Source organism: Zingiber officinale, chromosome 6B (assembly GCF_018446385.1).
Source record: "Zingiber officinale cultivar Zhangliang chromosome 6B, Zo_v1.1, whole genome shotgun sequence".
Classification (NCBI taxonomy): domain Eukaryota; kingdom Viridiplantae; phylum Streptophyta; class Magnoliopsida; order Zingiberales; family Zingiberaceae; genus Zingiber; species Zingiber officinale.
The window spans coordinates 91292787-91311352 of NC_055996.1; the positions used below are offsets into that span (position 1 = coordinate 91292787).

The 18566-nt window shown below is 42.5% G+C and overlaps 3 protein-coding genes across 4 annotated transcripts; 2 read left to right on the forward strand and 1 right to left on the reverse strand.

Moving 5' to 3' along the window:
- The first annotated feature begins 431 nt into the window (after positions 1-431).
- On the forward strand, positions 432-3380 carry LOC121991236 (homeobox-leucine zipper protein ROC6-like). Its single transcript, XM_042545246.1, has 8 exons — positions 432-620; positions 721-953; positions 1036-1153; positions 1214-1882; positions 1968-2069; positions 2157-2366; positions 2438-2989; positions 3069-3380. Exons 1-8 carry the CDS (start codon positions 432-434, stop codon positions 3378-3380), a joined length of 2385 nt encoding a protein of 794 aa, XP_042401180.1.
- A 334-nt stretch (positions 3381-3714) lies between these two features.
- Positions 3715-11104, forward strand: LOC121993128 (rhodanese-like domain-containing protein 14, chloroplastic). Of its 2 annotated transcripts, XM_042547804.1 has the most exons (7): positions 3716-4042; positions 4147-4193; positions 4473-4565; positions 9874-10012; positions 10098-10200; positions 10585-10711; positions 10796-11027. In XM_042547804.1, exons 1-6 carry the CDS (start codon positions 3874-3876, stop codon positions 10700-10702), a joined length of 669 nt encoding a protein of 222 aa, XP_042403738.1. In that variant the 5' UTR covers positions 3716-3873; the 3' UTR covers positions 10703-10711; positions 10796-11027. The 2 variants fall into 2 exon arrangements, with proteins under 2 accessions (XP_042403737.1, XP_042403738.1); XM_042547803.1 differs by having other exon boundaries at positions 3715-4042; positions 10585-11104.
- LOC121993129 (homeobox-leucine zipper protein HOX6-like) lies at positions 10799-12040 on the reverse strand. Its single transcript, XM_042547805.1, has 3 exons — positions 11901-12040; positions 11402-11814; positions 10799-11319 (listed from the first exon to the last, which is right to left on the reverse strand). Exons 2-3 carry the CDS (start codon positions 11756-11758, stop codon positions 11098-11100), a joined length of 579 nt encoding a protein of 192 aa, XP_042403739.1. The 5' UTR covers positions 11759-11814; positions 11901-12040; the 3' UTR covers positions 10799-11097.
- Positions 12041-18566: the final 6526 nt, after the last annotated feature.

An 18566-nucleotide genomic window follows, 5' to 3' on the forward strand; every position in this document is an offset into this window, starting at 1 on the left:
GAAGTCAGCGCTTGGACTTTTGACGTTGTTTTAGTCCATCGAAGACGACGACGAGCAGTGGAAGCAAGCGATTGTTCGATTATTTACCGATTCGATGTTGCTGCTGCGTTATTCTTGGTGTTGTTTGATTTGATTTATTGCTTATTATTCGTTCATTCCTCTGCTGCCATTTCTGCATTCAGAGATGGAAGGAATATCTGATATCTGTGAGTTTTTGTCCATTTTTCGTTTGGGTTGTCGAAGAGAGAAAAGCTGTTTTATTTATGTTGTTTTTCTCTGATCAAAGAGGGGTGATCGGCGGAGGAGGATTAGTACCGAAGTTTTCTCTGATTAATTCCTGCGTTTTTTCTGTGATCGAATCATTATTTGATCAGAGAAAAGTTTGATCTTTGGAAAGAGAACGAAAGATTCGATCTTACTGCGAGATCATCATGAGTGGGGAAGAGGAAGCGGCAAGGATGAGCTTTGGAGGCACATCCGACACCGGAAGATCGAGCGGCTCTGCATACTACGGGCAAGCGGCGGCGGCACCGGCTACTGCAGAGGAGTTGACTCCGGCGACGCAGCTCAGAATCACGAACCCTGGATTCGTTACTGCTGGCGGCCTCTCTATTGGACAGGTAATTAATTGATTATATATCTTGGTCGATTTGCACACTCAACGTGGGTTTTATTTAATTTGGAATTAATCCACGGCGACGATTTTTGTTGGGGTAGCAGCCGAACGTGGACGTCCAGAATAATGAAATGATGGCCGGCGGCGGCAGTGGCGGAAGGGGACGTGGGGAATATTCCGGTAGCCGGAACAGGGAGGACGAGGGCGATAGCAGATCGTTCAACGAGAACTTGGATATGTCCAGCGATGATGTTGATCAGGGGAGTAACAGTGGCAATCGTCGCCGGAGGAATCGATACCATCGGCACACCGCGCGACAGATACAAGAACTCGAAGCGTAAGCTGATCAATCGATATTCTAGTTGACTTTATGATCGATCGATCGATCGATACTTCATGATTTGACTTTCTAATTGTAGTATGTTTAAGGAATGCCCTCACCCGGAAGAGAAGCAACGAGAGGAGCTCAGCAGGCGGCTCCGCCTCGACCCCCGGCAAGTCAAGTTCTGGTTCCAGAACAGGAGAACCCAAATGAAGGTATGTTGATTTCTGGTTAAAATTGCATTTTTATGTGATTTTGATGTGGTAATTTTGCAGACGCAAATCGAGAGGTACGAGAACTCGATGCTGCGGCAGGAGAACGAGAGGCTGCGGAACGAGAGCATTCAGTACCGGGAAGCGACGGTGGACTCTCGGTGCTTCAACTGCGGCTTGTCGGCGACGCTCGCCGAGCTCACGCCGGTGGAGGAGCAACTCTGGGTCGAGAACGCCAGCCTCAGGGAGGAGCACGAACGCCTGTGCACCCTTACAATAAGGTTCCTCGGCAAGTCCTTCTCTTCTCTGTCGATCGCTCCAACGTCGCCCATGCCGAGCAACGTCTTCGAGTTCGGGGCCTCCGTCCCGGCCGCCAACACGACCGGTCCCTCGATGCCACCTTCCACTGCTGTTGCTGTTGCTCAGCCGGTCTACGACAATATAGTGAACCCAATAATCTCTCCTCCGACGGCGATGCAGGGGGGCGAGCAGAGCTTTCTGGTGGAGCTGGCTCTGGCGGCGATGGAGGAGCTGGTGACCATCGCGCAGATGGAGGGTCCTCTCTGGCTTCGAGGCTTCGACGGTGTGGTGGAGACGCTCAACTACGACCAGTATTACAAGCACTGCCGCATCACAGGGCTGTCTTCGGTGGGGTACACGCCGGAGGCGACGAGGGAGGCCGGAATGGTGCTCATAAGCGCCGTCGCTCTCGTCGACACCCTGATGGACGCGGTAATTATCCATCTTTTTCACAGATAAATTAAAGATTTACTTTCTATTAAAAACAATTAATCACCAGTTCTTCAACTCAATGCAGAATAAATGGGTTGAAATGTTTCCCTGCATCGTCGCCAAGGCCGCCGTCGACGAAGTAGTAATCCCCGGCGTCGGTGGAACAAGAGAAGGCGCTCTGCAAATCGTGAGCAATGATTAACTCATAAAGCGCATGAAATATTATTAAATTAATCAACTACGGAATCTAATTTGATGGTTTGATTGGTTAAAGATGCAAGCAGAGCTGCAAGCGCTTTCGCCGTTGGTTGCCGTCCGCGAGCTCCGCTTTCTCCGGTTCTGCAAGCAGCAGCGGGAGGGCACTTGGGTCGTCGTCGACGTCTCCGTTGACAGTATCATGAACCCCGGCCGTCAAGTCGGGGCGAGCTTTCGACGTCTGCCTTCCGGCTGCCTGGTGCAAGATATGGCTAATGGCTACTCCAAGGTTCGATCTTTGACCCCATTGACAATTAATCAATCTCCGGCGATCTATGCATTAAGATATGGGTAACGCAGGTGACGTGGGTGGAACATAACGAGTATGTCGAAGAGCAAGTGAGCCAAATGTACCAGCAGCATCTCCGATCCGGCATGGCGTTCGGCGCCGGTAGGTGGGTCGCCTCCCTGCAGCGCCGCTGCGAGGTGGTCGGCCTTCTCATGTCCTCCTCCCGCCGTGAACTCGACTCTGGCATCGTGTTCGCGCAACTGAGCATGCTGAAGCTTGCGCAGAAGATGACGCGGGCGTTCGCCATCGGCGTGTGCTCGTCGGCGGTCGGTGAGTGGCGCAAGGTGGAGCAAGATAATCGCATCGGCGGAGGTGAGTTGTCGCCGGCGAACGTTATGACAAGGAAGAGCTTGCCGGAGGCAGGGGAGCTGCCGGGGATCGTGCTCTGCGCGTCGACAGCGGTGTGGATGCCCGTGGCGCCCAGGCGGCTCTTCGACTTCCTCCGCGACGGGAGCTGCCGGAGTCAATGGGACGTTCTCGGAGACGGCGGGCAGATCTACAACATGGCTCACGTCTCCACAGGAAACGACGACTCCAACGCCGTCGTCCTCCTGCGCACCGGCGTACGCAATCGATTCTAATTGCCCATTCCTCTGTTTTCTTCCCACCATCCCAATCTAATTATCACTAATTATTTCTCAGACGGCCCAGCAACTGATCATTCAAGAGACGACCATGGACGCATCTGGCGACGCGACGGTGATCTACGCGCTGGTGGACGTGACGGCGATGCACCATGTCATGAACAACGGCGGCGACACGGCCGACGTGGGGCTCCTCCCATGTGGCTTCGCCATCCTGCCGGGCGCGAACTCCAGCTCGCTTCTCACCATGGAATTCCAACTCAACCTGATGACGGCGGGCGTGACGCCGGAGGCGGTGGAGAAGGTCACCGGCCTCCTGTCTCGCACCCTGCAAAAGATCCAAACCGCCCTCAATTTAAATACCAATTGATTTTTTTAAAAAAAAAATTAGAAATTAATAATTATTTGACTCGAGTCCTGGAACCTCTCGAACTCAATATCAAAGTCAAATTTGGTTGTGTTGTTGTCTTAATTTATTTATCTCATGCTCATGCTGAATAAATTTGTTTCTCGCAATGTTTACTGCATGGTATTTATTGAATAAACTTTTTTTTAATCTATTTTAGAAATTCCGATTTGGATTTGAAAAATCTTTTTAAATTTTTAATCCGAGTTAACATGCAAGTCGCGAACCGAACCAAATTTGGGCCGGTCTGATCAGATCACGATAAAAAAAGCCGGAAGAGGTTGGTGGGGTCTCGGTGACGGGGGCTGCAACCTCCACCACCAGTTGAGATATGGCGGCGCCACCAGATCGATCTCTCCTCCCTTTCTTTATATTTTTCTCCGATCTTTCCAATTCCTTGTTTAGATCCGCCACCGTCAGATTCTCACCGCCGTAGTGCACAAGCAACAGGAGCAAAATGATCGCTTCTGCCGCCGTGAATCCGCGTTTATCCTTTTATCGACCTCGCTTGCCCTCTGGCCTGAGTTGCACCCCATCCTCGTATCCGGCGGCCGCCTCCTCTCGCTCCGCTTCGCGTCGTGTTTGCGTCAGAAGTGCCGCCGCCACTAAACCTGCGAAATCTCCCGGTATGCTACATCAACTTCCAGTTCGCGTCGTCTAGTTTCTGGTGGATGCCCCTCGTTTATGCTATCAAGTCGGTGATTTGTTACTGCGTCTTTTTTGGAGTCAGCCGAAGAAGACTGGAAGATCAAGCGCGAGCTTCTACTTCAGAAGAGGGTATTTATCTTTTCTGCCCGAATTCATTTTTACAATATGGCGGAACACCGTAATTGTTCTCTTTTATCATCAAAATACAATTGTATCCCTCTCGTCGATTGTAAATTAGGGGGAGTAGTTATCTAGAAGTGGCGTGTCCACAATTTGATAGTCATTGGCTGAAGTAAGGATGAAACGTTTATCTCTAAAAAGAATTTAGTTTGAATCTTGGTTGAAGTATATTTGGTGACTTTCACGCATGTTTCCAGACCTCAACGTTTGAAGAAATGATTCTTGCAGGTTCGCAGTGTTGATGTAAAGGAAGCCTTGCGTCTACAGAAGGAAAACAATTTTGTTATTTTGGATGTCCGGCCTGAAGCAGAGTTTAAGGAGGTATTCTTTGTTACTCATACCGGAAACTATCGTTGATTTACTCTTATAAAGAGCAATGTTTACTTGACGCCTTATAATTTGACGTGCAAGAGGTAGAAGTGTAGTGCAAGTAAACATGTATGTCATGTCTCAGGAGGGATTAAATTGTGCTAACTTTTGGTATATTTCAGCTAGTTCATTTTATTTTCATTGATGTTCTGTATCAACTTATGTTTTTTTCATAGTCTTGTTCAAATCCTATGACCAATGAAAATGCTGAAAAAAAAATTTAGTTGGAGGTGATTGGCTCAGTCCCACGGAAGTTTTCCACCGACTACAAGCGTAAATCAGGAAGCACTTGTAGCGAACGGTCCATCAGCCTAGCATTTTTAAGCCAAGGAAATTCATCCATTAATTCGTCAAAACTAGTACTCGATCTTTAAATACCTGAGAAATTAAAAAAGCGCCCTACTGTTACCCGGGGGCGGAATAGCCCTTTTACCAATCTGTTCCTCCTAAACAATTGAAAATGTAGGTTTTGAAAGTGTGGTTCCTGTTAGGTTTTGAAAATCTGTTTAGTTCAGATTTTCAGAACTGTGCGACCCTTGCTGGACTAAAAGACTTAACTTACACGGGTTGGAGATACACGTGGACGAATGGAAATATATGTAGCAAGTTAAATCCTGGTCAACAAAGGTTGGTTGGAAGCTGAACTACGGAGTTTTGCAGAGTTTACTCCGCCGGGATGCCTTTCTGATCACTCTGCTGACTTGGTTTCTATTTTGGATGGAAGCAGTCGTATCCTAAAGGCCTTCAAGTTTTTCAACATGCTGACTAAACTTGAGACATTTTCACAATTGGTTGAATCAAAATGGCAGAATACAAACAACAAACAGTTAGAAGTAAATGGCGATTTTGACTCTGGCGAATTTTGAAGTTGCTGAAATACGATTTGAAGAAGCTGAATACCAATCATTACCAGCATATTTCAGCAAGGGCTGTTGCTGCCCGTGGGTGTTTAGAGGAGGTACAGAAAGCAGGACTAACACAGAGCCACAAGGCTGTTACAAGGAGATACAACAATCTGCAGCCTGCCTGAGCGCTGCCGAGCACTCTTTTTTGCATGCAGCATGCAAAAATTGGATACTTCAAATAGGCGGATCGCAATACGACTTTCTTCCATTCTATTATGAAACGAAACATTAGGAGATCACTGCAATTGAGAAACCTGATGGTAATCTTACGGAATCTTTTTGAGGAAGTGGTGCATACCTTCACCGAACATTTTCAGAACCAACTTGGGAATGCTGTTGTTCGCACAACATCATTCCCACACTCTTGTATGACTTTCAGCCTTGGACCAGCACGCTCAGATAGTACGTCTATTGACATAATTGATAAGAGGGCACCGGATGGTTATGGGTCAAAATTTTTCAAACATGCTTGGGATATTGTAGGGACAGATTTTACTGCAGCAGTGATGGAGTTTTTCACTAGTGGAAGATTGCTAAGAAGATGGAATCATACATTGATAACCCTTGTCCCCAAATCGTCATGTGCTAGTAATGTAATTGACTACCAACCGATTACTATTATACAATGTTCTACAAGGTCATATCCAAGTTATCGGTAGCTCGATTAGTGGAAGCAGTAGATGGTATCCTTCATCAGTCACTGGCAGCTTTTGGCTCATTACAAATAATATCCGCTTAGCACAGGGGCTCTTTCGAAGATATAAAAGAAAACACATTTCTTCCAAATATATTATGAAATTTGTTCTTCGGAAGGCTTTTGATTCACTACATTGGGATTTCTTGCATGAGACTCTCGTTGGTCTGAAGTTTCGTTAGAAGTGTATAACATGGATAATGGAGTGCATGACTACCACATCTTTCTCGTTGGCTATCAATGGGGGATCATTTGGTCTTTTTAGAGGTGCAAGAGGACTACGACAGGGAGCTACTTATTTGGTATCTATATTGAAATCTTTAGGAGACAGATATACCAATGCACCATTAGATCGGTTTCAGTTTCCATCCCCAATGTAGCCACCTTAGATTAGCACATTTGGTCAATGCTAATGATTTGCTATTATTCAGTCGGGGTGATTTGGCATCAATGAGCACATTGACTACATGTTTACAAGAGTTTGGGGCAACAACAGTGATCCTGTCCGGAATCTGAGTAAGATGGATCGCTAGGTGAGATGGATGGAATGTTGACCGAATCGTGAAGTCCCGGAGGGGGATATGCTGAGATGGCTTCTATGTTGACCAAGTCGTCAGAAGTCCTCTAGTCAACGCTACCTGTAGCCAGTGATTGGGCTGCCCGGTCTCTGGTACCCCGATGCTCGAGGCAGATCCAACGAATATATAAGTAACATACTAGGACATAAAATAATGAAATGGGTATAGAATATGAACAGAGAACGTACCCTAGCTCAGGGGACGCCCTCGGGTGGATCAGTGAGCTGGTCGGGACGCTGCTCGAGTTGTCGTGACCCGAAAGAGCAGATGACTCCCAGCAAGATGGAGAGCTGGATCTGACGACACGGAGCCGGACTTGATGGCAAGAAACCGGATGTGACCTCGGCACACAGGCCGGGATATCATAGCGGCACGTAGGCCGGGCTGTGATAACAATACGCAGGCCGAAATACAATAATGACATACAAGTTGAATAGTAATAACGACACGAAAGCTGGAACACCACATTGGCACAAAACTGGAACACACTAGCGAGGTGCACTACGACGATAGCTCGGGGGAGATTGGATCGCATCAACAACGTATGACGACATGGATCAGGGGCTAGACCGGCATCGGGCCTAAGGGCAAGGGCGTTGGATCGATGTCGGACCAAGGCAATAGGTCTGCCAAGGTGATGGGTCGGCTAGTGGTTGTCGTTGGAAGTGACGGCCTCCCGCTAGAGACTTCGTCGGTGCTGGACTGTTTGCTCAGGCTGCTGGCGAGATGTGAGGGAAAGGGAGATGTCGGCACATGGAAGGTGTCAATGGTCGGAGGCAACAGCAACATCACGGGCTACTGCTCTCACGCGAGGCGATAACGTGCGAGAGAGGGAGAGTGATGAGGAGACCGCTGGTGTTGGCATCGGTGATGCCGGCGATGGCAGAGGCATGCGTGAACGGGGGAGAGGAGGCACCGAGAGAGACGGCGTAAGGGCGTCGACGTGGAGAGGAAGAAGGAAAGGGGCTGCTTGCGAGGGCGTCGGCGTGAAAAAGGGGAGACGGCCGTGCGTGCTTGGCGGCGATGGAGGCGCGAGTTCGACATCATTGGCGTGGAGAAGGAAGGAGGCAGCTTAGAGGCAGTTGTCGTCGGCGGCCGTCGCTTGCTCATGGCGGCGAGAGATGAAGAAGAAACTCTCCTCCCGCCTTGATTCGTGGTGGCGTGGAGAAAGGAGAAGATGGTGGCCGGAAGAATTTGTCAGCGAGAGGAGAGGGAAAGAGGAGGAGGTTGACGAAGGCAGTGACCCAGTGCGTCCTCCCCCTAGCGGCGACAACATGTGAAGCCAAAGAAGCCCCCCTGTGAACAGTGATTCCTCCCACTGGGGTCCTCAAGATATATCCGTATCAAACAAGACTACAGGTTAATCGTCTAAAGTCGAATATTTATTTGGTTGGTGTGAATGACATGACCTACAGGAGGCTACTTTCCATCACGGATTTCCAAGAGGGTATAATGACTTTCCGATATTTGGGGATCTCGCTTGCTTCTCAACGTCTTCGGATTTCAGACTATAACCCCTTAATGGATTCTTTAACTCAGAGGATCAACATTTGGCCATGAAAGACACTATCTTACGCGAGCAAAACACAATTCATCACCTCAGTGCTCCAAGACATGTAAAGCTTCTTGGTTATCTATTTTGCTTTTACTTCGAGACATTATTAATGGTATTTGTAGGTCTTTTATGTGGACATCTAAGCATTCTCCAGTGTCTTGGGCGGATATGTGTAGACCTAAAGATGAAAGAGGTTTGGGATTTTGTGATTGCGAGCTTGTAACCATGTCCTTCTGGTTAAGGTATTATAGAGGATACAGACTAAGATTGACGCTCTATGGATCAAGTGGGTACATTACACTTACTTGAGGCGAGCTGATGTATGGATTTGGGAGGCAGTCCACTTAGATTCCCCTCTGATAAAGCGATTGCTACAAATAAGGAATCTTATACTATTAGCTGTTGGGTTGTTAGAGGATGCTACAATTGGCTGATTGGTTTGTGTAGGAAGAAGGAGTGGACAGGGCATATGACTTTTTTAGACATTCTAGTCCTAATAAATAATGGGCATAGACAGTGTGGGAGCCCTATGTACAACCTAGTCAAACAACTACCTTTTGGGCGTCTTCTCATTAGAGACAGGCAGGATTATCTGGAGGATCGACATTGCACCTTCTGCAAGTAGGTGTTGGAGAGACAAGAGCACATATTCTTTAGATGTCTCTTGATTGCAGATCCATGGAGGACAATCAGGGAGTGACTATATATGAGATAGGAGATGTCTATCCACCGACTAACGTTAAGAGTTTCTAGAAGATACTATCGTGGGAGTAGGTTGTTGACCAAGGCTAGACATCTTGCCTTGTCTTCTTTGATACACTTTGCATGGAGGACTAGAAATAATAGTTTCTTTGGTGAGGAGCAGTTAGACAGTGTGGGAGCCCTATGTACAACCTAGTCAAACAATTACCTTTTGGATGCTAACACAGAAGCGTCTTCCCATTAGAGACAGGCAAGATTATCTAGAGGATCGACATTGAACCTTCTGCAAGTAGGTGTTGGAGAGATAGGAGCACATATTCTTTAGATGCCTCTTGATTGCAGATCTATGGAGGAGAATCAGGGAGTGACTACATATGAGATAGGAGATGTCTACGTATTGACTAACGTTAAGAGTTTTTAGAAGATACTATCGTGGGAGTACGTTGTTGACCAAGGCTAAACATCTTGCCTTGTCTTCTTTGATAGACTTTGCAATACACTTTGCATGGAGAACTAGAAATAGTAGTTTCTTTGGTGAGGAGCAGTTAGACAGTGAGAAAATTTTCAGAATGGTGCAAATTCACATGTACTGGTCTTTAGGAGTGTATTCTAACATAAATCACTCCTAAGTCCGTCTATTGTACTCTTATTTTGCGCTTATACATTTTTACTTATCCAAAAAATAAGTTGATGTTTCTATGTGAACTTGTCATATCTTCAGTGAGCAATCATTATCTCCACCATGTTCCTGAGTAGTTTTTGCTGAATGCTTCTTCTTCCTGTGATTTGCATCTGGTTCCCTAATGGAACTCTTCAATTTCATCAGGCTCATCCACCTGGCGCTATCAATGTACAAATATACAGGCTCATTAAGGAATGGACAGCAAGGGATATTGCTCGGCGTGCTGCTTTTGCTTTCTTTGGCATTTTCACCGGAACAGAAGAGAACCCTGAGTTTGTGCAGAGTAAGTTCTTTAACCCAGACACAGAAACATGGTTTTCCTAGTGTGCATTTGCATGTGTTCTGATGAATGTTCTGCTAACAAACAGGTGTGGAGTCAAAACTCGATAAAGATGCAAAAATCATTGTAGCATGTTCCACCGGAGGCACCATGAAGCCATCACAAAGTCTTCCAGAAGGCCTGCAATCCAGGTAACTTAGTGCCATCTGCATACCGACTGTCTTTATTCATTTTAAAATGCCACACAAAAAGATAAATTCAGCCATTCATTGTTTTAGAGAATATGAGGAAAATTAAGAAACATTACTGCAGAAGGATAACAACCAAAGACTGACAAAAACTTTAAAATCAGCATATATATTTGCTCCTTTTTGTTGTTTTCTTGGTGGTGTTTCAAGAGACTTGCAATTTGTTCATGCGAGATTTAAAGGGTTAACACTTCGACTAGAGTTGTAGTATCTCCAAGTCACTATGTCAATCAAAATTCAATTAAGTTCCGTATATAGAGTTTGTTGTTGAACTTGTAGTAAAACAAAACTTGTGATCCTTGATATGGCAAAATTTTCCATCCACAGGTCCTTAATAGCAGCATATCTATTGGTGCTAAATGGGTATAAAAATGTATTTCACCTAGAAGGAGGGCTCTACAAGTGGTTCAAAGAAGGGTTACCAGCCGAAGCAGAGGAAGAATGAGATCAAAATGTAGAATTTTGTGGCACTTGAAGTCTGTAATTAGGTGCATTACTCAATTCAAAGACTAATCAGTTTTTCCAATGGAATTTTCAGAAATATCAAAGGCAATTCACTGTGTAACCTTTATATCAAAAGATCCTCACTACTCTGGATGGGCACATACTTCCTTGATCATTCACAGTGGTAGTCGTCTAGGATTACATATACATATATTGTTCTGCTGATGAGAACTAAGTAGATTCACGAGGACGGTTCGAAGTTTTCCACACAGACACTTTATACACTACTCTGTTTTAAGCATTTGATTGGATGCAGCAGCACTCTTCTTCCTCAATGAGAAGGAAATCATCGTTTCTTCATTCTTTGAGTTGGCGTTGCAGACTTGCAGGTGGGATTTATTCACTGAGAGACCAAAATTCCCACCACTGTGGATTGCTGCACAAGTACTGATCGGAAGGCCAGTTGTTGGTGGCGAAGCAAAACTGCGGCTCCTCCGACGAAGTCAAGGAGGAGTCTGCCCGTTGACCGCCGGCGCGGAGGCCGTGCTCTTCCTGTTTCACTCCGACTCTGTCGCTTCCTTCCTCTGCTTTCTCTATCATTTCTGTTAGCTCCTGCACCTGCCAAGTGTTCGAGGAAATGACGAGAAGGGTGGCGGATTGACGGAAATGTCAGAGAGAGAAAGAGAGGGGAGATTTGTACCTGCTGGAGGAGGAGCTGCTTCTCCTTCTTGAGGCCGTCGAAGTTAGAGAGCAGCGCATCGTACTCGGCCTTGAGCTTGCAGTACTCCCGCTCGAGCTGCTTCGCCTTCCACCGCGCGCGCTTGTTCTGGAACCAGATGGCCACCTGCCGGGGCTCCAGGCCGAGCTCGCCGGCGAGACGGAGTTTCTGTCGAGGCTCCAGCTTGGTCTGCGTCTCGAACATGGTCTCCAGCGACTTGATCTGCTCCTGGCTGAACCGCTTCCTCCGCCGGTCGCCACCGTCCTTGCCCTCCTCCATCTCCATCCAGCCGCAGCAGTCGCCTTCCTCCGCCGTCGCCGACCGCTCCTCGCTCTCCATTGATGCCACTAGTCCCAGGAGAGCGGAGCAGAGCGCCTTCTTTAGAGATCTGGGAGCTGGGCGAGATCGATCGCGAGCCGTGTTGTTAATTGCAGTGATGGAACCTGATAACCAATGGCAGCCGCTGTCGTGGGGGTCTCACCTTTCGCCCATCTCTTTCATGGCCTCCTCTGCCCTTGTTGCTTAGTGGCGTCCATGGTCGTCTCCACGGTGAGTAGGCATTGCGTTTGCTGTCTCGGGGAGGGAGGAGATCGCTGGGTCGAGTGTGGGGTGCCTCCGGGCGCCATTAATGAAGCCATGAAGGGGCGTGACGTGTTGCGTGGACGAGTAAGGTGTGGCGGGCGGAGACAAGGAACCGGGAACGGGCGACTCAATGGGAAGCCGACGCGTAGTCGAATCGAAAGAGGGACGTGTCGGTGGATGCTTGGTAGACGTGGCAGGAGGCGGGCGACGACGCGGCCGTCCACGTCAACGGTTTTGGTGGGTGGGGGAGACGTGGTCGGCTAAACAATGGATTTTCTTTATTTATTTATTTATATTAAACACTAAAATTCTACATTTTTGTCCTTTCCCTCATTTATTTCAGAAAACTCACTATGAATTTTTTCCCCCCTTCAAATAACTAATTTTATTAAATTTAAATTCCACAAAATTATTTCACTTGTAATGCTATACTCCACGTGGTAAATAAATAGTCAAGAAGATATTAAATGTGCAATGAATTTTAAAATTTTTCAAAAAAAAAATTGAAGGGATGAACTCAAAATTCTTCATTAACAATGACATGGCTCTCATTTCCCCTTTCAAATTCGAGGGATAGCCACACGTTGAAAAAGATACTTGAAGTCTAAGAAACAAAGGAAAAAAAAAAAAGATATTAAAAAAATCAGCATTCGGATAAAATTATCAATGGCCTATCGCCATTATCTTATTTTGTTCAGTAATTGAGGTCCAATTTGATTTTTTTTTTTTCAAAACCTCCAAACTATGCTATGGGGTGTTTTTTTTAATCAATTTTGATGAATTAATGAATAAATTTTTTTTAATAAATGATTGCCTGTGAGTATTTTACAATTTATGTAGGTACAGATGAAGAACTTTTGTGAAGTTGAGTCTATTAATTTTAAAATTAATCGACATAAATTGGATACATATTTCAACTAACATATAATATATTTAACATTTTGTGGGAACAAAGTGAAAAAATTGTATAATTATGGTAAAAAAATGATAATATTCACCCCGAACGTCTCTCATCACCCATCCCACAATTAAATGAAGAGAGATAATCACAGTCCCTAAGTGATGTTATAGAAGAAAGAGGTCATTTATCATGCTCCCTTAGGTATTTCCATCCTCGGGGCAGGGATCGATCAATAGCAAAGTCAGCTCGGGTGATCTACTTAGGCTATGAGTCATAAGTGTTGATAGCTGTCGATGTTAACGTTGTCGTCCTTGGTTAGCCGTCCTTTCTCATATTTTTTTTTCCTTTTATCCCTCATAAAATTTTTTACAATTGTTATTGACTATTCGAACTATAGTCGGGATAACATATAAATAAATAAATAAATATATATATATATATAGTATTTAAAAAAAATAAAACTTAGCATTTGGGGTTTGAAAATTAAAATGTAATATTTAGGTTTAAAAAAAATAAAAAATATATATATTCTTACGAAATATTTACGGATCGGATACCGCATGTCACCCCTCGACACACGCATAATCTGGCACGGCCGCCGCGTCAACGATGTGAATATGAGAACTTGGAGGTAAGCACGCCACGCAATCCGGTAAAAATTCTAATGTTGCGGCGGTGGGAGCGATCTAATTGGTTGGTGTCGCCGTCCTGCCCGTGGGACCCGCGATGTGCATGTAGACACTCACATCTCCTACGCTTGCGTCTCCACTTTGCGTTCCTTCCTTCCTACTACTCAATTTTGTCTTCTTCTTTATCAATATTATCAATATGCCTCTCTCAATTACCTTGATTTAAAAAAAAAACCCACTAAAGTTCATTTAATATTAAAATATTTTAAATTAGAACCCAAACTTCTCATTCTAAATTTTAAATATATTTGTTCTCAATTTATGAAAAAAATGTACTTTGGTCAAGGGTTATAAACGAAAGAAAAAGTATTAGGACAGAGACTTTTGCTTACTTGTCTTGTAGTTGGTTAGGATAAAAACAAAGGAAAATTTTTTTTAAGATAAATCTTTCTCTCCATATTTTGTTTTTTTTAATATATTTTTAAATTTTTATAGTAAATTAAATTTATAAAACTTAAATGTTCATTACCTTTTCTTTGCACAATTTTTTTTTAAAAAAACATTTTTCTATATTTTTAATAACGTTTTCGCTTACCTTATTTCTTTTCCTAGTTAAATTCTTATGGTTTCAAGCTCACATTATTCTTTTTTAATCTTCCGAAGGAAGGGGTGACATTCACTATAAAAATATTTTAGTTTACCGATGGAATTTTTATCAAAAAGCTATCGGTATATTCGGTTACCAATAGCGTTTCGACAAAAACTCGTTCATTAGGAGATAATTCATCGAGAATGGTTTTTTCGATGAAATTTAAGGGTACGTTTGATATGTGCATTTTTCATTTTCATTTTCTGAAAAACACACGTTTTCTGAAAAATGGTGTTTGGTTTACGTTTTTCGTGCATGTTTTCTAAAAAAAATAGATAGCGTTTTCTAGAAAAACAGAGAATGACAAAAAGTCATTTTCTATTTTCTAGAAAATGCATGTTTTTCATAAAATGAAAATGAAAAATGCGCGTACCAAACTTCCTTCGTTATAATTTCCGATGGAATACATATTCCGTCGGTAAATTCCAAAAATATTTACCGACGAAAACAGTGTCTCCGTCAGTATACACCGTCAGGAACATTGTTCCCAAATTTTAAACAACTAGCATACTGACGGAAATACTATTTAATTACCGACGAAAATATTAGTTTTCGTCAGTAACCAATAAACAGTGTTTCCGTCGATACCCAATAAACAGATATACCGACGGAAACCACTAATTCCATTAGTAATTATCGACGGAAACAATGATTTCCATCAAAAAAATATTGACACACAATAACGATACAGAATAGGGAATACTGACAGAAACAGTTCGTCAATAAAAAAAATAAAAAAGAACATTTTGTATTCGGGATCTACCCTATTTACAATTTACATATCTATATAAAACTATCACAAGCGATGATATTTCATACATGCAAACATCACATTTTACAATCTGCACATACAATCACATTTTACACATCCTAACAATTAGGGATGTAAATGAACCAAGCCGCTCGCGAGCTATTCGAAGCTCGATTCGATAAAAGCTCGTTTGAGCTCGTTTAATGAGGCTCGTTAAGATAAACAAACCAAGCTCAAGCTTCGCAGTATTCGGCTCGTTAGCTCGTGAACACGTTCGTTAAACTCATTAAGTAATTTTAAAATAATAATAATAATAATTTTGATATTGAATTTATAGATTTTACACTCTACTTATGAAAAATATAGACAAATATATTAAATTTATTTATTAGAATAAAATTATAAATTTTAATAATATTATTATAATTTTCTCTAAATATATAATGTAGTTTTTAATGAATATTTAAATTTATGATTTATATTTATTAAGCTCGTTTAGGTTCGATAAAAGCTCGAATAAGCTCGTGAGCCATGAATATATTCGTTAAATAAAGCTCGAGCTCGGCTCGATTATAAACGAGTCAAGCTCAAACATTCAAGAGTTCGGCTCGGCTCGGCTCGATTACACCCCTACTAACAATCCATATATACAAACAAACACAATTCTAACAATTCATATATCACAAACATAAGTAAACTTATACAAATAAACCGTCTTGTGGATAGAAACAAATAAAAACAAACACAATCTAAATAATACACAAACCCAATAATACAAATAAAATACAGACATAATAATAGAAACAAATATCCATATCTAAATTTAAATATACATAATCAAATATATAAATTCATATCATGATAGAAAAATACTCTAAATAATACTAGTAATATAAAATTCTACATAAAGTCAAATATGATATATTATGATCAAATTATGTATAATTCAAAATTTTACATATATGTATGACTAATTTTACATGTATGATCATGATGAATATGTAAATAGGGACTCCTGAAATATATAGTATAATATAATATTTAGAAATGAGCAGATTAAAATATCAAAACTAAATATATTTTGTATAATTTAGGTATGATAAATAAAAAATTAAGTTGTAGCTGAACAAACTTCAAAAAAAGCTAATCGCCACGGTCTGATAGGTCTTAAGTTTCCTATGACTCAAAATCATATGATGTCTGGGTGTGAGAGAAATTAGCCACAACCGCTCTCATATGGGCAAGGAGAGCTTCATTATCCGCTCTATGTTCACCCCTCCTCCAATCCTCTTCGGCTCTCATCTACTCTTCAGCGGCCCTCTTCTGCTCCTCAGTGGCCCTCCTATGCTAGCTAGAAAATCCACCTGTCGAGTGTTAGCGGCCAACAAAGCCGGCAACATGCCGTTGGCGGACGGAAAAGCCACCAGCCACATGCTTTTTGCTGAAAAAGCTACTAACCGCATGTTGGCAGCCGAAAAAGCTACCAGCAATGTGCTGGTAGCTAGCGGAGATCGAGAATGTGAGAAAAGGACTTGAGAAAGAGAGAACTTATTCAAAGATCATCAGAGAGGAGAGAATGCATCGAGATCTCCAGAGACCAAAAAACGAGTGCACGAGGAGGAGAAGGGCTTGTGTCCTAATCTTATTTTCGAGATTCCTGACGGAATCTAATTTTCGTTGGGAATCCCAGACGGAAATTATATCAGTTAGGAATTCCCAACAGAAATTATATTCGTCAAAAATTCTCGATGGAAATTAGATTCTGTCAGAGATTCCCAATGGAATTCTAAATTCCGTCAGAGATTTCCCGACAAAAATTAGATTTTATCGAGAATCCCTAAAATGATTATCGACGAAAGTTTAATTCCATCAGTAATCCCATTTAAATAAATAAAATTACCAACAAAAGTTAAACTCTGTAGGTAATATCGAAAATATACTGACGGAATAATATTATATTGGTATATTCCGTCAGTAAACCTGATTATTTTTATAGTGATTGGTCAGCGAATCATCTTCAATCCTTCACGATCATCTTTGACTTGCTTGTTTGAATTAGAAGATCGATCTATCTATCTTGATCGAATTTATATACCAAATAAGAGTTTTTGTATCCACAATATGTGAGACTTTGGACAGTCTTCCCTCTTATTGAGCTTTTGCACTTATTATTCTTTCCCCCTCCATTCATATCAAACAAATAGTTTTACTTCCTTAATCAAGTTGTGTTCGCTTCTAATTCCTATAAAAATCAAACCATGTCACTTAAACAATAACAACAACAAAAAATTAATGTTATATGAATGAGAAACGAAATCATGTCAAATAAAAATTAATCTCTCTATTTCATCAAACTATAATGATTTGATCTGAAATTGAAGCAGATGATGCATTGGCTAGATGGTTTTGAGATTGACCATGAGAAGACTCTGAGCAAGAGAGACCTGGTGCCACGATCGAGCCTGAATGTCAAAGAGGAGAGTTAGAGGATAAAAATGTCAATGTCGGGTTAGGGAGGGGTCCTCGGCGTAAGTATTCTAACGCTCAAGTCAGACAAAGGATGGAGGAAGAAATGAACAACAGAGATGGCGAATAGTGAATTCTAATAGCGAACTTTACCTGCACCTATAGGTTAAGACCCCTTATATACTGTTATTTTATCTCTGTATGAATATCAATGTATTTCTAAAATATGACTAACCAATCTGACACACTACAGTTCTTCCTAAAATAGACTCACCATTTCTGTGCTTACAGGGTTGAAACTTCCGCCACACATATTGCCCAAGGCATACTCCCTTAATTCTCTGACAATAGTTACACAAAATACTAAAAAGGAATATTAGGTTGTGTTGGTACAATTTGCACTAACGGTCTAACCCAGGTTTTGATAAATGACAAGTGAGTTAAGTTAAGTGTTGTTGTAGTTTAACCTTATTATTGAGTATGCAGGGTTGACTAAACCAAGTCAAGATGTTCGATTCCAAATTAGTTGAAGACCGGATATGTGCACTACAAGAAAATTGAGATTTTACAACACTTAAAAGATAACGCTTTTTTTAAAAAGCGTTGTCTTTATATTTTTAACAACGCTTTTAGTGAAAATCGTTGTCTATCTCTTTATTTTTTGACTAATAGACGTTTTTTTTAAAATCATTGTCTATTAGTGATTTTTGTGGGTCAAAGACAACGTTTTTTGAAAAGCGTTGTCTATTATCAATTTTTTAGTATCTACGACAATGATTTTTAAAAAGCGTTGTCTATTGTTAAGTGTCTATTATCAATTTTTTAGTGTCTACGACAACGCTTCTTGTTCCTTCACTCAGATCTAGTCATCTAGCCCTCCATCAAGATTTGAAGCTATGTGGACCGTCAGATCTAAAAATAGAATCAATCTCAAGTTAATTTTAAGTGATCTGGTCAGCTTATCTCAAGATCTTACGACTGAATCTTCATCCATCTTCATCACAATATGGATGGCCCAGATTAAAGGAGGAGAAAACTTCGTTTCCTTTTACCCACGCGACGACACAGTGCTAGCGATTCGTCTTCTATTTGCGACATCTCCTCTCGCGCGACTAGGGCACGCGACGTCCCACCGCCGCCCGTCTCTTCTTCCTCATCACCGGGCGACG